Source organism: Rhinolophus sinicus, linkage group LG02 (genome assembly GCF_036562045.2).
Source record: "Rhinolophus sinicus isolate RSC01 linkage group LG02, ASM3656204v1, whole genome shotgun sequence".
In the NCBI taxonomy this organism is placed as follows: Eukaryota; Metazoa; Chordata; class Mammalia; order Chiroptera; family Rhinolophidae; genus Rhinolophus; species Rhinolophus sinicus.
Window position 1 is genome coordinate 109,842,065 of NC_133752.1, and position 23,811 is coordinate 109,865,875.

Consider the following 23,811-nt stretch of genomic DNA (forward strand, 5'->3'; position numbering starts at 1 on the left):
GGCAGCCCAGATATCCTGGCAAGAGCGGCTCTAGGAAAAACAAGTCTGACCACCACGCCATAATCTAATTCCCCCTAATGACCCAGTCAGCCATGAAGAAGACAGAAGACAATACACTTGTGTTCATTGTGGCTGTCAAGGTCAGCAAACACTGGATCAAACAGGCTGTGAAGGAGCTCAGTGACATTGACGTGACCAAGGTCAACACCCTGATCAGGCCTGATGGAGAGAAGGCATATATTCGACAGGCACCTATGATGCTTTGGGTGTTGCCAACAAAGTTGGGATCATCTAAACTGAGTCCCACTGGCTAATTCTAAATATAAAATTTTTCAGTATAAAAAAAATAAAAAATAACGGGAAACCGTGAAGGGGAGAAAGGTATATGAAAACTCTCTGCTCTATCTGCTTAATTTTTCTGTAAATCTAAAACTTCTAAAAATAAAGTCTCTTAATAAATTATTGTTGAGTTTCCATTAAGACCAGGAAAATAAAATACTAAATTCTGGTTTTGCATTAAGTAAATAGTTAAATTAAAAAAAAACTGCAAAGGTTGTAAAGTTGGAAAAACCTGATCAGAACTCCTGATCTTCCCTCTATTTTACTGAGTGGAACCAAAACTGGAGGAAAACAACACGAAGAAATACGGAACCTGTGATCTGAAACGACTGGGGACGGGCCGCTAGCGCATGCGCCCAACCAGGGAAGGGCGGGCTGGGGCGGGACTTAACGGGGCCCGCTCTCTTCCCACTGGCTGAGAAAGCTCACGTGTCTGGGCTGCGCGGTCACCTGGCAGGAACCGGAACCTGGGGTTATTAAAGCAAAGGAAAGCATACCCTGCGCTGGCTTTTCCTTTCCCCGTCCTTCCACCGTCTTCCTCAATCCTAAACTCGAGGTGCCCACCGCCTAGCATCGCTTTCGCCATGGCTCTCAGCGATGCCGACGTGCAAAAGCAGGTGAGAAGGGTGCGGTTGGGGTTGGGTCTCGCGAAGCTGCGGCGCCAGTCCCGGGGTGATGGGCTGGAGCCTAGCTCAGGGAGGGCGCGGGCCTTGGGCAGCCCAGATGCCGGAGGAGGGTCCATTACCCCAAGTCCCCGGATCCTGGTGGTCTGTTTGCAGGAAGGAGTCTTGCTGACCCGGGATTCGCCCCATAGCTCCTTTGACTTCGGCTCGAGGCTGCGCGTCGCCTCCTTGAACGCGCTGGCCCTTTGGCTCCCCCAACGGCTGTCCCTGTTTTCCCTGGGTGGTTGCTGTGCTTGGTAGAGCAGAGCGTTGAAAACCGGGCTTGAAAACAGCCTCATCACTTGATTTTTAACCCTGAGGGAAGGGTTCACAGTGCGCTGAAAGAATGCTGATGGGAGAGAGCCACTTCCAGTGTTTTGAGGTCATTCACTTTTTGAACTGTTAATCTTCATCTTGGAGGAGGCTCTATCATAATGACCTATATGGTTGGTCTCCCACTAGTCTGTACATTAATATTTGTCAAATGCAGAACACTTTTTCTTACATTTATGAGCCCCAGCACCTAACAGTGTTTGGCACAAAGTGGATGAGTTGGGGTTTATGGGGAAAATTGTTAAGTTGTGAATGAACATCATCAATTTTGCAACTGTATAATCAGTCCTGGGAAACTTTTGTTTTTTAAAACAAGCCGTACTTTCAAATTTGTAGGCATTCGGAATGTTATAATGCAAAAATCTCTTAGTAGAATATTGTGACATTGAAATGCCTATAACATGACAATAAGTGGTTTCATTCGTCCTGCCAACAGATATTCCGAAACCAGGGCCATTGCATTTAGTAGTTATGTTGCCAATCAGGTTTTCAGAGAAGGAAGTTTAAAGCTGCAATTTAATCTCTACATAATTTAGAGAACTAAGTCTACTATTTGAAGTAACTAGGAAAATTCTCTGACTAACGCTCACTCACTGGCTTGTGAATCTTCTTAGATGAGCAATACGATGTTTTTTCCTCGGGTATTTCCATTTCCTTGAAAATGCCTTGGCATTGTATTTTTAACTTAATGCACACTAAGAACAATGGAGTGTTTCATGATTTCAGTGGTTCTTGTGCTAATCACAAAGTAAAAATGGGTAACAAAAATAGCATCTATGGAGAAGCTTAAGAAATCTTGCAGTGTTCTTACAGAACAGTGGGCTTTTTGAACATTTATCACTGCTGCTTCTAATTTTTTCTGTAGGTAAAATGTGATGCAGTGGGAAAGTACAATGCCCTCCAGACTCTACTAGTCTGTCCAATCATTAGTACCAGTTCTCTTATTCCTCTTGTTCCTTTATCCTCCCCCCTTGTTATCATGTATTGAACACTAAGGCTTCCCCAGAAAATGCATTGTAAAGGTAAAGTAGTGCATTTCCTTGGAATCTAGACCAAAACCATTTTTTCTTTCTGTAAAACTGAAAGAATGAAGAAATCTTACCTGTTATTTGCACCCCTGTACACACTACCGTGAGCTCCTGGAGGGCAGTGTGTTTTCAGCTGTGAATAGGCAAAGTGCTAAGCACATAGTAGGTACTTAATAAATCCTAGATTTCCTGACTTCCACCCTATTATATTAAAATACTTGTATATATTTGCATTTTTGTAGGGGAGTATGGTCATTTATTTCATCAGATTTTCAAAGGAATCTGCCTGACTCCAAAAAAACTTATATTACTGGGTTAGCAGGAAGAAGAAAAGTATTTTTTAAAGGCCAGATTTTTCTTCTTTCGGGGTGGAGTTAAATGTCCTTAAGGGGTTGACTGTTTCTCTTGTTCGGAACTCTTAAAGACAGAATATGATCATGTTGACTGTAAACAGGCTTCTCGGACCTGGGTTAAAATTAGTACCATTTGCTCTAGGCTGTCAAATCTGGTAGCAGACAGTCCAGCTTGAGTGATAAGGCAGATAATGCAGGCTTGAATCAGGCTTCACCCGTAGAGGCCAAATGTGCCTTGTAGTATTTATAAACACCTGTTTTGATTACTATATTTAGTTAAACTACTTTTAAAATTCCAGACTTTAAGTGAGAGAGTTAGTAAAATGAATTAATAACCTAGAGGTCCTACCTACATTTTTTTAATCAGCTGCTTTTTTTTTAAATTATTTTTTTTTTCAGGTAGAGCCCCTATGAAATGAAACTACCAATGAGTTTGATTAGCTGTGTTGCTTGTATATTCACTTGGGTATATTTTCCATCTGCTCCTGGAGACAATACTCCTTTACGAGTATAAATTGGATCAGTCACCCCACGCTCCTTTCAGAAGACTTTGGTGGACTTACTCTCCGATTGTAGTCAGAGGTCTAAAACAAGTTCCTAGCCTTATAGTTTAGTTGAGGATATGGAAAGTAAAAAAGCAATTATGAATATGCGTTCAAGTACAGGGGTACAGAGCGCCTTAGATGCACACAGGTGGCAAGCTCAGGAAAGATTTTCCAAAGGAGATGACCGTTACGCTAGCTGAGGCTTGAGAAGTTAACCAGGTGAGGAGGAGGAGGAAGGTTGCTGCTAGCGCAAAGGAAGAGCATGTTTGAAATCTTGGAAGTTGACAGAGAATGGTGAACTCAAGGAACTGAAAAACTGAAGTAAACTGCAGTAAACAGCAGTCCCCCTTATCCTCAGCGGATATGTTCTGACAACCCCAGTGCATGCCTGAAACTGCTGATGGTACTGAATTCTATATATGTTTTTTCTATACGTACATACCTATGATAAAGTTTAATTTATAAATTAGGCACAGTAAGAGATTAACAACAACAATAATAAAGTAGAACAATTATAACAATATGCTGTCATAAAAGTGAGTGAATATGGTCTCTCAAAACATCTTGTACTGTACTCACCTCTGTGATGTGTGAGATGATAAAATGCCTTAGTAAGTCAATAACTTTCACCTTTTCACTTATAAAGGAAGCACTATACGGCTTCTCTTTGGCATATCTGAATGTCAGCATCACTACTATTGCGCTTAGGGGCCGCTATTAAGTAAAAGAGGGGTCACGTGACCACAAACACTGCGATACCGTGACAGTGATGACCAAGACCACTACTAAGTGACTAACTGCATGGATACCCTGGACAAAGGGATAATTCACGTCCTGGGCAGGATGGAGCGGGACGGCATGAGATTTCATTACGGCGCACAATTTAAAACTGATGAATTGTTTATTTCTGAAATTTCCCATTTAATAATTTTGGACCACGAGTAACTGTAACTGGGGAAGAGGAAACTGCAGATAAGTGGGGACTACTATATGACAGGAGCTAAGAGTCTGAAGAGTGGCCAGGGGTGAAGGTTATTTCAAATGGTACTGGAAAGGTAAGCTGTGACCAGGTTCTGTACCTTCTAAAGTCTGCACTTTATCATACGAGTGGGGAGTGTGATGCATAATGAGAGGCATTTTAAAAGGATCTCCCTGGTTGAATGTTGATTAGAGGTAACAAGTTTGAGAAAGCAAGGGCACAAATTTGGGAGCTGTTGAAGTAATTCAGCTGAAAGGTCATAGCAAGGATGAGAGTTGTGGCTGAAGATGGAGAGGTGTACAAATTAAAGAACTATTAGGAGAGAGCTGATAGGGCTGGGTGAGTGATTGCGTGTGAGGACTAAGATACAAGGAAGAGTCTGAGTTGGGTGTTGGGGCTAACCCTCAAGACAGGTCAAAGTAGGAGGTGGGTAGGAGTGATTAGCACGCAGTTCATTATTTAATGTGTTGAATTTAGGTTACTAAATAAGGGTATCCAAAAATGCTGTCTGGGAGGCAGAGAAAGAAAAGTATGGTCCCAAAGGAGACTTGAGAAGGAGAACAAGGAAGTCATGGAAGCAAAGGGAAGGGCTTATTTAAGAAAGGAGGGTGGTCAACTTATCAAGAGATGTTGAAAGATCAAGTAAGAAAGGCCAAGATTTAAGGGCAAGGAGACTGTTGTCATTTTATGAGAGTAATTTCGGTGGAGTGGAAGGGGTAGAAGTCAGATTGAAGTGTGTGGGAAGTAGGAGGTAAGAAAGTTCAAAGAGTAAATATCGGTAGCTCTTTGATAATATTTTATTAGGGATGGAGAAGACAGAAGAGCTGGCTGCAGGGGGTATGAAGTGGAGGGGGATATATATTCAGTCCTCCCTGTCCCATAGTCCCCAAGTTCCTTGAGAGTAGGATAATGCCCTATTTACTCATGGTCCATTTGCTGGAGCAAATTCCAGATTGTAAGTTCCCCAAGGACAGAAGCTAATTTATCCTTGTACACACTGACTGGCACGTAATATACATTCAATAAATGGTTGATTGTTGAATGAATCAGACAAGATATTTTGTTCTCTTGTTATATTTAAAAATAAAATAATCTTTTTTTTCCCTTATAGATTAAGCATATGATGGCTTTTATTGAACAAGAAGCCAATGAAAAAGCAGAAGAAATAGATGCAAAAGTAAGATTCAATTTTCTAGGTTTAAGAAGTCATCAAAGTTTCATATTGTTTTGCTTTGCTACATAGTAATTAGTAAAATTATTTAACAATACATTGCATTTGCATAGGACTAATAAGAATATCTCTTGTCTTTAACATTAAAAATAAATTTTTCTTTCTAAACATTCTGATTGTCAGTAAGTGTCCTAAAATTTTATGGTAGGAATAAAAACATAATGGATGGGGGCCGGCCCAGTGGCTCAGGTGGTTGGAGCTCCGTGCTCCTAACTCCGAAGGCTGCTGGTTCGATTCCCACATGGGCCAGTGGGCTCTCAACCACAAGGTTGCCGGTTCAATTCCTTGAGTCCTGCAAGGGATGGTGGGCTCCGCCCCCTGCAACTAAGATTGAACACGGCACCTTGAGCTGAGCTGCCGCTGGGCTCCCGGATGGCTCAGTTGGTTGGAGCGCATCCTCAACCACAAGGTTGCCGGTTCGACTCCCCCAAGGGATGATTGGCTGCGCCCCCTGCAACTAACAACGGCAACTGATCCTGGAGCTGAGCTGCGCCCTCCACAAATAAGATTGAAAGGACAACAGCTTGACTTGGGGAAAAAAAAAAAAAAAGTTCTGGAAGTACACACTGTTCCCCAATAAAGTCCTGAAAAAAAACAAAAAACATAATGGATGGGGGGAGAAGAGACACATCTTCCTTAGAGGAGAATTCCAAATAACTGATGTAGATAACTTCCCTCATCAAGAACTTGAAGCTTCAATCCTCTGCCTAACCACCGTCCTCACCTGAGTGTGGGCTGAACTTAATAAACAACTGTAGAGTATGGAAAAGATAAGAATAGTAACTTCCCAGTGGGAAACTATGACTTAACCAAATTCTCCAAGACAGTGTCACCAGCAATGTGGGTAATTCAGCAGGTTACCCTGAACTCGGGCAGGGTGAGGATACTTCACTTCTGGTATTCTTCCCCAGAACCCGTAACACTGGCCTAGTTACTAAGGAAAAAAAAAACACCTGACAAACCCAAATTAAGGGACATAGGGACATTCTACAAAATATCAGTACTCTTCAAAACTGTCAAGGTCATGAAAAACAGGAAAGACTAAATAAACCGTCAGAGATCAGAGGAGATAAAAGGAGACACAATGACCAAATAAAATGTATCCTGGATATTTTGGAACAGAAAAAGACATTAGGTAGCAACAAGGCAAGCTGAATAATGTATGGACGTTGGTTAATTGTAATGTGTCAGTGTTAGTTTCTTAGTTTTGATAAGTCATGCATGTAAGATGTTTAAAAATGGAGAAATTGGGTGAAGGTACAGTTTGTAATATTTGTGCAACTTTAATGTAAATCTAAAATTTTCCAAACTGAAATATTAAAACATTATATAAAAAAGAAAAAATAATAGCAATTTAAAAAAAACCAAAAAACAGAAAATAATGGATGGGTTAATTTTCTCATGGAATCTAGCTTTCAGACATTTAGCATCTCTGACTAATTGTGATAGTTGATTAGGGGAGGGTATAGTATTTTGCTTTTTTATTAATTTGCATTGTTGCAAAACAATAGTGTAGAAGTATATAAGGTATACATGAAAGCTGTCATCACAAAGGTGATAGTGAGCATTTAGAAATTAAAGATATTTCTAGTTACACATTGTTTATATACACAAAAGTTCTTTAGGAAGTACCCAGATGTTCTAAACTCCCAATTCGGTGTTCTTTACATTAGCCTTCTAGTAAGAAGTGGATTAAATTTAGAATATATAATAATTTTTTTCACATACAGAATATTCTACCTGATTATGTCCTTTTGAATAAATTTTAAGTAATCTTTGAGGATGAATCATAATTAATTTCCTGTTTTAGATATGGAATAAGGTGATTATATTCAAGTACCTGTGGTGACCAGCTGCTTAAAATAAAACTGTCAAAATCTGGTGTCATGAATTAATTAATTCCCTGATAGGCAGAAGAAGAGTTCAACATTGAAAAAGGTCGTCTTGTGCAAACCCAGAGACTGAAGATTATGGAGTACTACGAGAAGAAAGAAAAGCAGATAGAGCAACAGAAGAAAATGTAAGTAGGTCCTTACAGTTTTACACTAAGGAAGCTTTACAAAGTCACTGGGACAAGAAGACAGAGCCAGTGCTTTGGAGTGGAGCAGACATGGGTTCAGGTCATAAGTGGATCTGACTTTGGGGAAGTTGCTTCTCTTTCCTCATTTGTGAATACGGAAGCCTCACAGGATCATGAAAAGATTACATTGGGTAACTGGTATATTTCATATCACTTGGTAAGCACTTAATAAATATTTTCTTGCCTTTGAAAGTAAGTTGGTAGAAACTACTAAATATTTTAGTGGCGTTCTCTTTGGGGTATGTACAAAGAATTATTTGTACATACATAGGAAGCAATATATTTCTTTTTCTACAGTTCTTGTTTTCTATGTTGTACTGATACTATTTTTTCATACCTTTTTCAGTCAGATGTCCAATTTGATGAATCAAGCAAGGCTCAAAGTCCTCAGAGCGAGAGATGACCTTATTACGGTGAGTAATTAACCCCTATTAGTTACAAAATCATAAAATATATACTTTCCTATTATAGAGAATTCACTAGTTAACATTAGCTAATTAAGGAGTTGAATGATTTTTAGAGAACATTTGGTCAGGAAGTCATCGTGCTGGGTATTATAACAAATACGAAAATGAATAAGATACTTGCTCTATCTCAAGAACCCTGTGATCTAACAGCTCATAGACTGCTGGATCGTATTAGCACATCATCGGTGGACTCTATAAGGGTGATGATAGGCATTAAGGAGGCCAGAAAGGTAGGTTGGCGCTGGTACAGGGGCCATGAGTGCAGGCCAAAGAGCTTTGCCTGTTTTCAATAGAAAACCACTGAAGTTTTTATGTTATTGCGTGGGGATTATCACAGATAAGGTTCATGTATGATTGTGTAGGCTGAATTTAACAGGGAAACGGTGAGACACGAGAAGACCCTCGTCATCCTAGGAAGAAGGCAGAAACCTGCAGAAACATCCCACTTAGATGAGCAAGCCTAGAGGTATTTGAATTATATTCAGGAACTAAACAAGGATGCCTGCTGCTTCCACTGGTATTCATTGTTACTACAGAGGCCCTAGATTCCTTATAAAATGGAGAAATAAGAATTATGTAAATATTGGAAAGCAAGAAACAATTACCAGTTTTGCAGATACGATCGTCAACTGAGAAAATACAATATCCAAAAAACAATAACTACTAACTAGTTCAAATGGTAACTGGCTACAAAGAGAACATACAGAAATTAATAGCTTTTATTTTCTGTATGCCAACAATAACCGTTAGCAAGTAAAATAAAAAAATCTTTTTATAATAGCTACAAAAATTATTAAATTATTGGGAATGTAAATGAATAAGACCCATATGAAAAAATTATGAAACTGAAAATATAAAACTTGCATAAATGGAAAATACACCATATTCTTAGATGATTAAAGAAACAAACTAATATAAGATGTCGATTCTTAGAAGAATTTGGCATGTGTCAGTGTTGACACATTTTACAGGAAGATGTTTCAGACATTGACTACTGATTGACTCCTTTTCCAAGTTCAATGCTAAGTACTCAATTTCAGACCTGGCTAGAAGAATCGTGGTTCCATTTACAAAAATGGGAAGGTAGAAGGAAGGACAAGCTGTTTTAAGAAAAATGTAACTAGCTCACTTTTGGACATATTTGAGGAGCCAAGAAACCTCCAGCTAGAAATGTCTTGTCAGGATGTGAAGTGTAAGGGACTTATATTCAGGACACATAATACTTCAGTTTCTTTTTTTAATACTTCAAATTTGAGTGTTTTTAAATTTTAGGAACATGGGAACATAGACAATCTGTTGCTGATTTATTTTGCCATGTATGAATAGTTCATCCTTTATAAACTATAAAAGGACTAGAGAGCTGTTGGGGAACTGTTGACTGCAAAATGTTAATGTCTCAGAACAACTGTTACCAAGTGTCTTCACTAAAATGCTGAACTCCAGTAATCAGTTGATTTCCTTCCAGGGGGTTCAGATTCTTTTAGCAACCTGAGTTGATTGACCTCATATAAGCTGCTCTTAGAGTAATATTATGGGCTTAGGGAATGTAGTTTTTTTGTGGAAAAACTTGAGTTTAAGAGGGTCAGCTTTCACTTTAAATTTCAGCTCTGCCATGTTAATTTGATTTTTGACCCTCAATTTCCTCGTTAGTATATTAATTATGATACTTGATTCAGAGGGTTCTTATGAGGATCAAATGAGAACGCACTTAAAGCCTCTAGCTTAACATGGCGTACAGTCTTTAAGGGATGTTAGCTCCTTTCCCCACCCCATCTCCAGTGGTACTCGTTCCATCTCATAATAGGCCTGGGGAGTTGAAATAGTCTCCCAGCTTGTTGGTGCCAGTGCCGAGAAAGCCCCTTGACCAAAAGTTGCTGCTTTGATATTTATGCCCAGATTCAAAAATGACAACTGTGACAGCTACTTGTGTATATGCTATTATTTATACAATTCAGGAGTTTATAGGCATATAGTTTAAATGTCTCAGCAGCATTCCTAAATTTGAGTACCAAGGGTTATAACACATACTGTTAAATGTCATCATCTTAACCAGTTATGCTGCTTTTTTTTTCCCCCCAAGATTTTATTGGGTAAGAGGAACAGGACTTTATTGGGGAACAGTGTGTTTTTCCCAGGACCCATCAGCTCCATGTCCAGTTGCTGTTGCTCAATCTTAGTTGCAGGGGGCATAGCCCACCATCCCTTGTGGGAGTCAAACCGGCAACCTTGTGTGTGGTTGAGAGCTCGCGCTCTAATCGAGCCATCCGGCCGCCCAGGAGCTCAGTGGCAGCTCGTTGTCTTCATTCTAGGTGTGGAGGGCACAGCCTACTGGCCCATGTGGGAATCGAACCGGCAACCTTGTTGCCCAGAACTCGCGCTCTAATCTTAAACTGAGCCACCCGTCCGTCCTATGCTGCGTTTTTGAAGAGCAGTGATATTAAAAGTGGAAAGGACTTTTGATGACGTTTTCTGTTGGCACACTGTCTGGTGGTATCTTAGGTTTTGTAGCCAGATGTAAATAACCCAGTGGTTTAGTAGATTAGACTTTACTTTTAATGATTTTTTATTTTTATTTTTTCTTTCATCTGATATTTTTCATCTGTTTTTTTATATTTTGTTAGTAATTTTTTCTAACTTTTAAAAAATTAATTTAAATTTTTTGTTGAATATGTTCTTGGAAACTGCTTTAAATCCTTTTAAATATATAAAGAATTACTAGTGTGGCTCCATGAAGGAAATTTTAGGTGTCATGGATAAGAAAATTCTGATCATTCACTTATCAAATACTGTGTTTCCCCCAAAATAAGACCTAGCCGGACCATCAGTTCTAATGTGTCTTTTGGAGCAAAAATTAATATAAGACCCAGTATTTATATTATATTATTTTATATTATAAATTTTAATATAATATATTAAGTTATATATTTTATATTATATATCATATATATAATATATTAAATTATTATATATTTTAATATAAGACCAGGTATTATATCATATCATATCATACCATATCAAGACCCAGTCTTATATTAAAATATTTTGCTCCAAAAGACACATTAGAGATGATGGTCCAGCTCGTCTTGTTTTGGGGGAAACACGGTACATGAATCCTTACTAAGTGGCAAGCATGACTAAGTACTAGAGACAAAGTAAAATCAAGTCCTGCCTTCGTGAATTTGATATCCTAGTAGGTTGAGTATGAGTTGTGTTTTTTTTAAAATATAACAAAAATCTGGGTGTTTGTTTTTCTTTTTTTTTTCTATATTTTTTAGTTGTTCAATACCAGTGCTTCTCAACGTTTTTCACCTCTCTTCAGAATAGTCACACAATTGTTTTCCTTTATAGTAACATCTCTCGTCATATACAGTGATTTTCAGATTTTTGAGGGAGAGGATATAGAAAGTACAGTTGTGAGCCAAAATTCCTGCCTCCTTAGTCTGTGCTAGACACTCCTTTTATGGGCCACTAACTCATTTGGACTTCACCATCTTAGTACGTGGCACTGTGTGTAATCTTCTGTTTACTTAGTCTTGCATAAATAATAGGTAGCCCAGTAAAACTTTGGCAGGACTATGGGCCATCATAAACAATGACTTTGTGACTTTGGAAGAAAAAAAAAAGTGCAGTTGTACGGAATGAACATGTTTTACTTTTATAATTGGAAAAGATTCAACTTTGGATAGTTTTTTTGTTGTTGTTATTCATGCTCTTTTTGTGGGGTGTTTTTTTTTTTTTTTTTTTTTGGATAGTTTTTCAAAATACCGTTATCCATCATTTTCTTCCAGAGATGTGCTAGAGGAAAAAGATTACATTTTATAACTTTGAAACACAAATTGGCAGTTCTGTGTCATACCATATACCTTTCCCAAATGTAATAGACCCCAGAGTAGTCCGAGTCTGCTTACCTCTGAAATCATCACAAAATTCTCTGTGTTAAACACTAATTTGATCTTTTAGTTTTCATTCCTCTGTTTTCATTTCAGAATTGAGGTGGGTTCCCTTGAGGCAGTAAGCAGTTTGAACTTCAGAGTGTACTTATGCTTGTCTCGTTCTTGCTGAGCTCTGTACAGGTCTGCAGTCTAATGGGGTCCAGACTAGAGAGTGTGTGTACAGGCAGGTCTCGGAGATAACTGTGGGTTAGCTTCCCAACCACTGCTTTAAAGCGAGTATCTCAATAAAGCGAGTTGTAATCTTTTTGCTGGTGAAGAGTTTTGCCTTAAGTTTGTAAATACTGCAATATGATAAAACGAGGTGTGCCTGTACAACCTTTTGAGCATGACCTTAAAAAATTAGTCAGCAGCTGGGAGACAGGATGGAGAGAACAACATGAATAAAAAACAGGCCTTCATTTGGCAGTACATGCAGGAAATGGAAGTAGCTTGGTAGAGTGGGGAGTGGTAGGAGGTGAGGCCTGAGAGACACTCGTGTTCAATTAAAAGAGCCTGGAAGGGAAAAAGTGCCGCCTCCGAAAAAGAGTTAAAAAGAGAGAGAGAGAGAGCCTGGAATGCCTGCTGAAGTGTAAGGAATTTATCCTTGGCGAGTTCTCAAACTTTCATGGGCATAAAAATCACCTGGAGGAACTGATTAAAGTACAGACTCTCAACCCCATTTCCAGAGACTTTTCGTTTGTTGTCAGGAATCAGCATTTTAAAAAGCGGCTCAGAGTAAGGTGGCCTGGGAACGGCACCAAAAAGTCCTCTAGGCTTAAATTTGTGTTAGAGAAAGAGAAATGGTGACAGTGGGGACCACATAACCAGGAGGTTATGGCTTAACTTGGTGTTTTTTTAAACTTTTGTAAGAGTTTATTTGAGCTAAACTAATGACATGCTGGGGAGTAAGGTCTCAGATGCTCCCAGGTATGGCTGAACTTTTAAGTCTAGAAGTAGAAAGGCCTAAACCACAGTAGCAGCAAAATGATGAAGAAAAGGCAGGACCCTCATCCCAGAGATACTACAAAGGTAAGAGTCTGTGGGACTTGGTGACCTGCAGGTTGTGATGAGTGAGTGGAAAGCAGGGCTCAAGAATGACTTAAGGGTTACAGGGTTCTGCAACCGGGTAGCTGAAGGTTAGAGATACAGGATGAGGAGCCGGCGAGGGGTGATGATAAGCCTTGGAGTTGGGCTTAGGAGAAAGGTTGGGACATATGTGAACCACACATGGTTCCAAGTGGGGCTCTGACTTCAGATAAGGTCGCCAAGGTTGTGAGTGTGTAGAATTAGAAGGGAAGAGGGGCAAGTAAACAGATTGAGAGGCATCGAATGTAACGTGCAAGAAATAAAGAGATTTCTAAGGAAACCTGGGGGAAAGCAGTTTTGTTCTGGGAGAATAAGGAGAAGCCAAGGGAACGAAAAACTCAAAGAACAAAATGGTAATTTAATGTAGCATCTAATGCTTCAAGGAATCAGTGCAAGCAAAGAGCATAGTGATTTTCGGATTTGACGTCAGGGTATCCTTTCCGACGTTTGCCTGCGTGATTTCATTGGATTGATTAGGACAGAAAGCCAGACTGGAATGGCCCGAGTGGAAGCGGGTGTGTGTGCAGTGAGGAACTGAAGGCAGTGTGTACGGCCTCTTAAGCTGGGCTCTGGGAACTCTCAGTGTTTGATCCTCTGGAACAGGTGTAAAGTACAGGCATTCTGGAGCGTGCAACTTGAATTCCATAGACAGCCAGAGCTTTAATTTGTCTAATGTATAATGAGAGTTTTGTGGAAATAAACACTTAGGTAATTTTAATTCTAGAGACACTTTTTTCTTAGCCCTTTGCAGTCTGACTTCTTGCCATCCAGTAGTTTACAGTTTAGCAAACCACAGTAAGTAAGCGGCATAGAGAGGTGATGAAAGAACAAGCACGATTACACGTACAGAAAAGCACACCTGTGCTCTAAATGGATGTGGCTATTTTAAAGCATTTCTAGCTTTATCCATAGGGTAAGAAATTATGAAAGGTAGGGAAGTTATCAAGCAGTTGGATAGAAAAGGAAACGACAAAAGGTAGAAGGAAGGTGAAAAATACGGAAGTAGGGTAAAAAATGAAAAGGAAATAGTCAAGTTGTTTTGCTACCAAATTTGGTCTCAGTTGCATAGTCTTTTAGTTATTTTTCTCAATTTATCCTTCTTCCTTGCCTGCCCAGGTGCACACCAGGTGTAAGAGCTTTGAAATCCCTTTGAGGTTTGAATTTCTGTTTGGTGGGCAAATTTTTTAACCCCTTTGAACCTTCCGTTTCCTATAAAATGTTCCCATTTTATACCAACATATACCTGAAGCTTATGTAGAACTAGATAAGCTAGGTAAAATGACTAGGATAATAGAAGTGTGTATTTTTTTTTTTTAAGGGAAATGAAAAACTCACATTTAAATTGATTGGTCTTGAAGTAGAGATTTCTGGTGGTGTGGTTTAAAGAGAGGTGAACTAGAGACCCCTGGGAGGGATGCCTGCTGACTCTTCAGGCCAGAGGAGCCCCCGTAGACGTGACTTTGACGTTGACATCAGAGCCAGCCTTTGGTTTCCTGTTTCCCAGTACTGGAATCCTATGTTTTCAGACTCTTTAGAGACAGTTAGGTTCACGTGGACAGAAAATGCTGTTGCAAACTCATAAAATACTAATACATAAACTGACATGCCAACAACAGTAAGTAACACGTACCTCCTTGGAAAAGCTGCACAGGGAGCCAGATTATAACCAGAAAGTTGTTTAAATTTAGAATCAAAGAGTGTCACTAGGATGTTAGTGGTTTGTAACATTATTGATCATAATTTACCTTTCAAATTAGCATAAAGTATTAAAGTCATTGATAATTCAGCCTCCCTGAAGTAAATGGAGGATTTGCAGATAACTCATTATTGGTACTGTGATCTTTATCCAGACATTATCTGTTCTTTTTTAATAAGACAAATGGAATCATCTTGTATAACTGTCTTAATAGCTTGCTTTTCAAGTCAGTATCATAAATCATTCTGTGTTAGTTGTGTAGGTTTCTGACCTGACTGATAATCGGGACCATTCTGCTAGATATGATTTCCCTGGGGGCCACGGTGGTGCTTCCTGCTTCCTCGTAGCACTGTCCTTGGCATAGCTTCTGTTTATCCTGATCTCAGAAAATGTGTTGGATGAAAACAGCAGTCAGATGTGCAGCAGCGACAGAAGCCTGTCCCAGCCTCACAACGGGTTGGTTTTGCACTGACTGCCCAGATGTGCAGGTAACTGCTTTCTTTTCCACTCATTGTAGGACCTGCTAAATGAAGCAAAACAGAGACTCGGCAAGGTGGTAAAGGAGACAACCAGGTACCAAGTGCTGCTGGACGGACTGGTCCTTCAGGTACCCTTGTAGGCCAGGCCTACTACAGTCACCGCTCCGGTTCTTGCCCATTGACCACACGTTAGAGGCCAGCTCGGTTTTTCCTGTTTTCTCATGTTAGCTTTTTCCCTTTCACTCTTTTCCTTGTCTAACAGAACTGTACTGCATGTCTATGGGGTTGGAGACTTCTAGGCTTACAGAGCTTTGACATTGTCTTATTCATTCTTTATAAGTCAGGGGTCACGTTCGCTTGCAACCTTCAGCTTTAACTTTTAAAGCTTTAAATTAGCTTCCCTAGTTTGATTTCACCATCAAAATACTTGCTTTAGGTATTTGGGTTCAGACCAAAGGCTGTATACATTTTAACTCTTTCCTGCCCAGCTCTGAATCCTTGTTTTACTTATGCTAATTAGTAATATCTGTCCTCAGTTAGTTGATGTAAGATATGACTCCCATGTCAATTTTATTTCTACCACCAGAACACTGGGTATAGTTATCTGATCTGTGATACCAAGATCTTGTCTCCATGTTCTCATATATGCTGTCTTGGCGGAATTTATAAGGGGATATTTTTTCCAAATTAGATGGAAGAATCATGAAAACATTCCATTTTGCCGTTGCTTTCTTTTGTAGTTTGCATTTCCGACTAATTGCATCTTATTATGTCATGTAGGGTTTGTACCAGTTGTTGGAGCCACGGATGATTGTCCGTTGCCGGAAACAGGATTTCCCTCTGGTAAAGGTAAAGAGCTGAGAGAAGAAATCTCTATTTATTTATTTATTTATTTTAAAGATGAGGAAGGTAGGGTTGAAACACGTGCTCTGATAGGTGACAGCTCACCGTAGGAATTAGAGGAGTGTTAACACATTGTAGATAATCATTGAAGTGACCTCAGCCTCTAAGTTCTTTTCTTAAGGAGGCCAAGTTACCATCTGAGCTAGTAGCCTCCTCCCTTTCTGGATACTTTGTAAAACCCTAATCTTCTGCAAATGCGATAACCGAGGCAGCACCTACCGGACTGGAGCAAAGATAGGCAAGACCATCTCAGTGAGGCAGCTGCTCTCAGGCCAGCAGGCTTGGCTCTAACCTCATATACTCTGCACCTGGAGACAGAGCGTGGGTACCAGGGACCAGCCATAGGGGGGTCGTCAGTGAGGACATAGCTGTCATCCCAGGGCAGTTATTGAGGTGCCCCCTCCCTCTATGTCCTGGCCGAGGCAGAAGGTGCCCTGTTGTAGAGCTGGCCCCGGGGCAGGTACATAAAGGTTGCAGTAGCAGGTGGGCACTCTGGACTGAAGGCGCCTGAGGCTGGCAGCCTCAAGTCACAGACTGGACCCCTAGCTTGGTTCTGTGGCATCGAGTTGTTCTTCAGATTAAAATTCCTCCATGTAGCTTGCTTTCTGGCAAGGATGTGAGTGCTTAGTCCCTTGGCAATCACATTTCTTATAAATTAATACATTTGCAACACATAATATATTTCTATTCTTATTATAATTTGTCTCCCCAAATAACTTGTCTCCTAGGAAGGAAAACGTGCCAGCTGGATTACTTAGGTGTTCATTCCCCTTAATCTGCACGATACGTTAGTAAATTGTGGTTCCGGTTTATAAACCGTGTCAGGAATGTGGATCCATGTTTGTGCTGACAGCCTCATTTACAAACCTGAGCAACAGAGAGCTAGACATACAGAGAATTCACCAGCATGATAATCCTGCTGTGGAGTCAGGTCCACGCTGCCAGCTGGCCTCTTCTGGATGACACGACCGTATGGCTACGTGTCAAGCAGGTTTCTCCTTGAAACCAAGTGAGGCATCCAGTGGCGAGCATGACTGGCTAGCTCTGCAGAGCGCTGCTGTGTAAGGTTTGCGGGGCAGGGGGAGTTGAATATATGCATATAAATCTGTTCAACTAGTAATAGTGTCAGAAAAATAGTAAAGCTCCTTCAAGAAAATATTTTTTACATTTGTTCCAGAGTGTGCACAATATTGTTCAAAGATACTGTTTCCCCGAAAATAAGACCTAGCCAGACAATCGGCTCTAATGCGTCTTTTAGAGGAAAAATTAATATAAGACCCTGTCTTAAATAATATAATATAATTAATATAATATACCTGGTCTTAATATTAATTTTTGCTCCAAAAGACGCATTAGAGCTTATTGTCCGGCTAGGTCTTATTTTTGGGGATACAGGGTAGGACTTTCCACTAATTGTGCTTTATCACATTAAGTGCCGTATAGCAGTTAAAAAAGTCACTTCAGTCTGCTTTTTTCCCAGTGAGCTCATTTCTTCATAAAATTGGTAAAATGTACATAACAAAGTTAACCATTTTAAATGTGCAGTTGCTTTAAGTACATTCGCATTGTTGTGCCACCAGCACCACCACCCATCTCCAGAACTTTCTCATCTTCCTGAATTGAAACGCTGTCCCCATCAGACACAGACACCCCCCCCCCCCAACCCAGCCCCTCACAGCCCCACGCTACTTTCTGTCTCTGAATTTGACTGCTCTGGGTCCCTTATATATGTGGAATCACACAGTATTTGTCTTTTTGTGACTGGCTTAGTGTGCGTACCATAATGTCCTCAGGGTTCATCTGTGTTGTAGCACGTGTCAAAATTCCCTTCCTTTTTAAGGCTGAATAATATTCCATTGTATAGATGCACCACATTTTGTTTATCATTCATCCGTCACGAGACACTGGGTTGCTTCCACCTCTTGGCTACTGTGAATAATGCTGCTGTGAACGTGGTGTGCAGGTATCTGTCGAGTCTCTGCTTTTACTTACTTGGATGCACCCAGATGTGAAATTGCTGGCTCTGTGTTTAACTGTTTGAGGAATCACCACAGTCTTTTCCACAGTGGCTGCACCGTTTTACATTCCCACCAGCGATGCAGCTATTCTCTTACTTGAAATAAATAGGAATATCCTTGCTTGCCTGGTTTGTTGATTTTTTTGAATACCTGCTTTCCTAGTTTCTGCTAAAGTCCATCATTATTTTCTGTTTTTCTAGGCTGCAGTGCAAAAAGCAATCCCTATGTACAAAATCGCCACCAAAAAAGATGTTGACGTCCAAATTGATCAGGAGGCCTACCTGCCTGAGGAAATGTAAGTAAGGAGGGTTTCTGCTTTTGACACCTGGCTGTCTCTCCTGGTGGGCCTTTCGCAAAGTGAGTTTTCTCCCAGCGCCCCTCTTTGTTCCCGGAAAGCATGTGGCTGTGCTCTGCCTGCAGTGCTCTGTGGGTCCTCTGTTAGCCAGGTCACATACTCGAAAGTCGAGCTTCTCAGGGTCTCAGCTCAGCCTGCAGAGTAGCAGCACCGGTCCTGTACCCCATCTCACATGTCTGTATCACGTGCTAAGTAAGGAGTAGTATCTCTACCGTAAATAGTTATCAAAGATGCGTGGTCACGGGTAACTGAGAGCTAGGTTCCTTGGATGCAGAACCACGAACAGCAGTGGTATTTCTGCTGACTGAGGAAATGACAGAACATTTCTTCAGCTTCCCTAGTAACCTCATGCAGTGGGGACTCCTGACAAGGGTGGAGGCGGGTTGTCTCTCCACCACCTGTCTGTCTAGGCACACCACCGACCAGCACTGCAGACCCAGGGACACAGAACTGAGCTGAAAGCACCAGACTTAGAGCTGTCAGACCTGTTGCCTAAATCCATCATTTGTAACATGAGATCGGAGATCTTGAATTTTGTTTTATAAAGTGAGGAAAAGAGATGGAACTAGCATACAGGTGAAAATGCTTTATAAACTGAGAAGGTTTGTAAGCGAGTGACAAATGCTTGAATGTAACTGTTGGATTTAGGTCTGATTCTTCTCTCTGCCCTGTACTAGCTAGGTAGTCATAGACTAGTTATTTCATCTCACTGAGCCTTGATTTTCTCATCTGTAAATTGGGATAATAACATCTATTATTATCCTAATAATAATAATAATAGGTTTTATTGTTATTGGAACTCTTGGGAGCCTAAATGAGTTAATGTCTACACAGCACTTAACACAATAGCTGGTACTTTCCTGGGGCTCAGTACCCAGTTACTGTCCTGTCCAGTAATCACTGTTGTGGAGATGAAGCAGACAGGGTGGAAAATACTTGGTTCAGGCTCTGGTAAATAATAGGCTTCAGTCAAGACCACTGTTCTGAAACCTTTGGGGCCAGGTGTTGTGCATTTCGGTGTTTAGAAAAGTTAGTACATTTACCACAGTTACGTAATATCCCCAACAAGGTCCGAGGTGTCATCCCCATAATTAAATGCGCCAATATTTCCAATGGAAACATAGGGATAGTCATACTCTGAGGGATAAATATGTAAGCGTAGGTTTGTTACTCGTGTGCTGCCAGGTGACTGGATGTCAGTGCAGGCTTTGGTGTCACATGAATTAAATCCTTTTGTTTTCAGAACTTTTTAATTTCCAGATTGCAGATGAGGGGTTGTGGGCTTATTTCAGTGCAGATTTCAAGTGGACTTTTAAATATTGTCATTTTATTCAATAAATTCATCATTTTCTTCAACCTCTTTAACCCTGTCTTGTTTATAAAATAGTGAGGCTACCAAGACTCCTGTGGGGTTCCTGGGAAGGCGGGGTCCTAGAACACCCTGGGTTTTGTGTTTTGCGAGTGCCTGGCATGCGGGAGACGTTCTCTTCTCATTTACTGGAGGCCTTTCCTCCCTCACTCCCCAGCGGAGACAAAGAACTGTCTTCCAGACAGTGGGGTCCGAATTTCAGCAAAGAACCAACCATGCCCTTAGGAGCCAGAGAGTCTGTTTAGGGAAACCAAAGATAAATGAAACAGAAATGGGGAAGGAGGAGGAGGTAAGAAAATAATAGTAAGGTCGTAGTCCATTACAGTTTTCCACAGAAAATTTGCAAAATACCCAGCCTTTGTCTCAGCCTGCTTATTTCAAGAAATATTTGATCAAATGAAATTACGATGTAGCAGAATTCCATTCCCCGAGGCTCCCTGTCATAGGCTTTGGCCTGCTTGCCTTATGCCTCTGAGTGGAGAAGTAGGAGACAGGAATGATGGCAGGGAGGCATGGCTAGAGCAGGACTTCTGGCAGGAACCCACAAGGTTGCAGTGGTACCTTTTCTGATACACAACTTTGCCTTATCAGTAGCCCTGGCATTTAGCAGGATTGGGCCTCGAAGAAGCATTCAGCTGAGGACTCTAGATTTGCAAACTGGGACTACATCCTCCCCCTTCTCATTTTGTTGGGGGGAGCTGACAAAATTACATTCGGTGCTATAACAGAAAATCAAGTTGGCACATAGCAGTCAGTTGGTAAACGACAGTTATCATCATCATCCGTGCCTTAAATCTTAAGAAACTTCTGAATTAACTTCAAGCTTGTTGCTTATGTTTCTTGGCCCCTTGTAGTATTTAGACACTCCACACACCAAAACGGCTTTCCTTTAAGGCAATAAAGTGCCATGTGTGTTTGCCTCAAATCTATAAAAATTGTTATTTCCTCTATTTTTTGCAGAGCTGGTGGAGTTGAGATCTATAATGGGGATCGTAAAATAAAGGTTTCCAATACCCTAGAAAGCCGGCTGGATCTCATAGCCCAGCAGGTGAGTATGGGAATACTTCTCATTAGTTGGTCTATTACTTTGAAATGATACAGCGAACACACGTCCACTCATTAGTATTAGGGATTTGTTGCTCTCTTTCCACATTTTTTGACATTTTCTTGAATGGGGATTAGGCATTTAGTGGCCTTTACTGAGGTGACACCATTTACATGAGGGAGGATTTGGGGTCAGAACAAGGGTTTTGTTCATCTAGAATTTTAATGTGCACATTTACTGCGTGTGGAGACGCTGTTGAAGTTCTTTCTCCAGCAAGAATGATGGAAACTAAAGTCCATATTTATCTGAAGAAATGACCATAGGGCTGCCGGCGCTTCCAACGTTCCCACGGTCGCACCAGTAAACTAGGGAGAGGAGGCAGGAGAATTCGGTTGTTTCAGAGTGCTGGGCGTCTCCCAGTAGTGGCGTCTACTGCTCCCTTGCTTCCCTCTCTTTTTTTTATGGTGTGTCAACTTTAGTAACAAAAGGATCACTAGGTGGCCTCATCCTCTCCTTGACATCATACCCTCCACCCCTTAAATCCTCTCTACCTCATAAATTGGAGTACAGTCAAGGTTGTTTGTACAAAGGGGTCAAAAGCAGTCCATGGGGAGCATTATCCCTTAAACGTGTGGAATAGGATTCAAAAGAGATACAGAACTCAGCACCTCTTTCATTAAAAATAAAATGGAGAGACATTTGGGTAAAAACCCCCTAAATTATTCTCATAGCTGCCTGGGGACTAGGCCTTAGTCTTTCCACAGTGACGATGCCGTCATGTACTGCTACCTGTCTGAAAGCTAAAGGACCTGGACATGGATTGTTGTCTGCTATAACTTAAACTGTAGAGCTGTGTGGCCCAATAAAGTAGCCCCTAGCTACAAATGGATATTTGAATTAATTAAAATCAAGTAAAATGGAAAATTCAGTTCCTCAGTAGCACCAGCCACATTTCAAATGCACAGTAACCACAGCGTGGCCTTAGAAGTTTGAGGTTAAATCCTAAGGATTTTTCAATTGCCACGAGTACCTCAGCACAAACTTGCATTATAACTTTTCTGCTTGGCACATAGTAGGCACTCAGTAAATATTTGATGAAAGAAAGAATGTAGGCGATTCAGAATATGATGAGGTAATCCTGTTAACGGGCTCTTCTCCCCACCTTCCACTATGATGGAAGCCTTAGATGTGAGGACTTTAGTTTTTAATTGTTTTTCTTTGTCCCTTTTAAGCAGTTGGTCTTAACCCCAAACTTGCCATCGGTTGAGTTTCTCACCACGGCTTCCGCTGAGTGGCTCAGGGAAGTGGAGGACTCACGGGGTGCGCTCGGCTTTGTGTTTCCCTTCCCAGCCAGGTATTTAGGATGTGCAGTTCTTCCCAAGTTCCAACTGACAACGCTCATTTATTAAAAATCCTCTGTCTTCACAGATGATGCCAGAAGTACGGGGAGCCTTGTTTGGTGCAAATGCCAACAGGAAGTTTTTGGACTGAGCCTTGGAGGCGGAGCTCCTGTACTGCTGTGTCGGGGACGTTTCCGTTACTTGGAGACAGGATTTTCTATGTAGCTTCCTCTCTGCTGTTCTAACAGTCTGCATTTATCAGTGGATACCCTTCTGTAGCTACCGCCCTTAGCTTAGTTGTAAACAATGGGAGAAAGTTTTACTGGGTAGGATTGGGAAATCTACCCTCTCTTATATAAGGAACAACTCTCAGTTGTTTTGCAGCACGAAGAGGAGGAATCAGGTGACAGTTGCATGGACTTCACCGCGTCTTCTGCTCCCTGTGGTTCACGTTTCTAGCCCAGAGGGTGATGTGTATGTTTCTCTGCCCTTAAGTCTCTGCTCTTCAAGCTTCCGGTGCATGTGGGGCACGCATTCCTTCCAGCCGTAGTAGCTTCTGTTACCTGTTCGGACCTAGAAGTGTTCCTTATCTGTAAATGTGATTGAAAATCTAAGCCATGATGCTGTATTTATTAAAACAAAAGGTAATGTGAATTCCGTTGTAATTTATTATGCAAGGCACTGCAAGCCTGTGGTTTGAGGGGGTGAAGCTCTTACTGAGATCTCTAGAAAAGACACCATTTTCCAAGTGCCTACAGCATCTGCTGGTGGACAGCTGTCAGTCCTGGAAACCAGTAAGCCTCCCTGTGTCCTCTGGCTCCTTTCACCAGGCCCTTACCCACAAGTGTGCCTTCCAGCCCCTATGGTCTTCACACGCACCACCCATGCAGTGTTCAGTATTCCCGCCCTCTAGAGGGTTCAACAGCTTTATTGAGGAAGTAGTTTTACTAGCTGTGGCAGAGTCAGAAAAGAAACGAAACTTAAGGGTTTTTTTTTTGCTGTGTGTGGGGACAGAGCCAGGAGTGCAGTTTCCAGGCTCTCAGCCTCACGTGGAAAGGTGCTCACTCGGGTCGTAAATGGCCATCAACTGTGATTAGATGGCCATCAGCTGTGGCTAGTTGGCCATCAGCTGTAACCAGTGAGCCATTGGCCACTAATATAACTGCTGTGGCTATGCTAGCAGCAAATGGGGGCTAGCAAGGAGATGGTGGCTGAGCTAGCAAGAGCAGATTGCAGTTAGCACAACAGATTGCAGATCATGTGGCTCCTGCTTCTTGTGTCTCTGGCCCAGCCGCCAGCGAGACTAGTGGTATGACTCCCCTATCTATGGCTCCGTGGGCGTTCCTTTTTGGCCTCACCATGTCCTGCATTCATACGTGAGGAGCGGGAGCTGAGACCCCGCAGGCCGCCCCACACGACACATGGCGCAGCGAGCAGGGTCTTCCACATGACTGTGTTAGGTCTGAACCATCTCACAAACGTCCTTTTCTCCCTGCCCCCCCGCTCCTCATTTATTCTTTCCTCAGGTGACTACGCGGTGCCCAAGGTCTTAGAGCTAAGTAACTGGAAGA

At 41.3% G+C, this 23,811-nt stretch overlaps 1 protein-coding gene across 1 annotated transcript; it reads left to right on the plus strand.

Annotated features, from left to right (window-relative positions):
* The first annotated feature begins 795 nt into the window (after positions 1-795).
* On the plus strand, positions 796-22,894 carry ATP6V1E1 (ATPase H+ transporting V1 subunit E1). Its single transcript, XM_019757232.2, has 9 exons — positions 796-956; positions 5,351-5,416; positions 7,381-7,490; positions 7,897-7,963; positions 15,249-15,338; positions 15,991-16,059; positions 18,332-18,426; positions 20,816-20,903; positions 22,329-22,894. Exons 1-9 carry the CDS (start codon positions 924-926, stop codon positions 22,389-22,391), a joined length of 681 nt encoding a protein of 226 aa, XP_019612791.1. The 5' UTR covers positions 796-923; the 3' UTR covers positions 22,392-22,894.
* Positions 22,895-23,811: the final 917 nt, after the last annotated feature.

What these genes read in the sequence shown, in the direction of transcription:
- ATP6V1E1 (XM_019757232.2), top strand. Translation starts at nt 924, where the DNA reads ATGGCTCTCAGCGATGCCGACGTGCAAAAGCAG. An exon ending in ATAGAGCAACAGAAGAAAAT is followed by an intron (nt 7,491 to 7,896) that starts GTAAGTAGGTCC and finishes TACCTTTTTCAG; the next exon opens with TCAGATGTCCAATTTGATGA. An exon ending in CGAGAGATGACCTTATTACG is followed by an intron (nt 7,964 to 15,248) that starts GTGAGTAATTAA and finishes CACTCATTGTAG; the next exon opens with GACCTGCTAAATGAAGCAAA.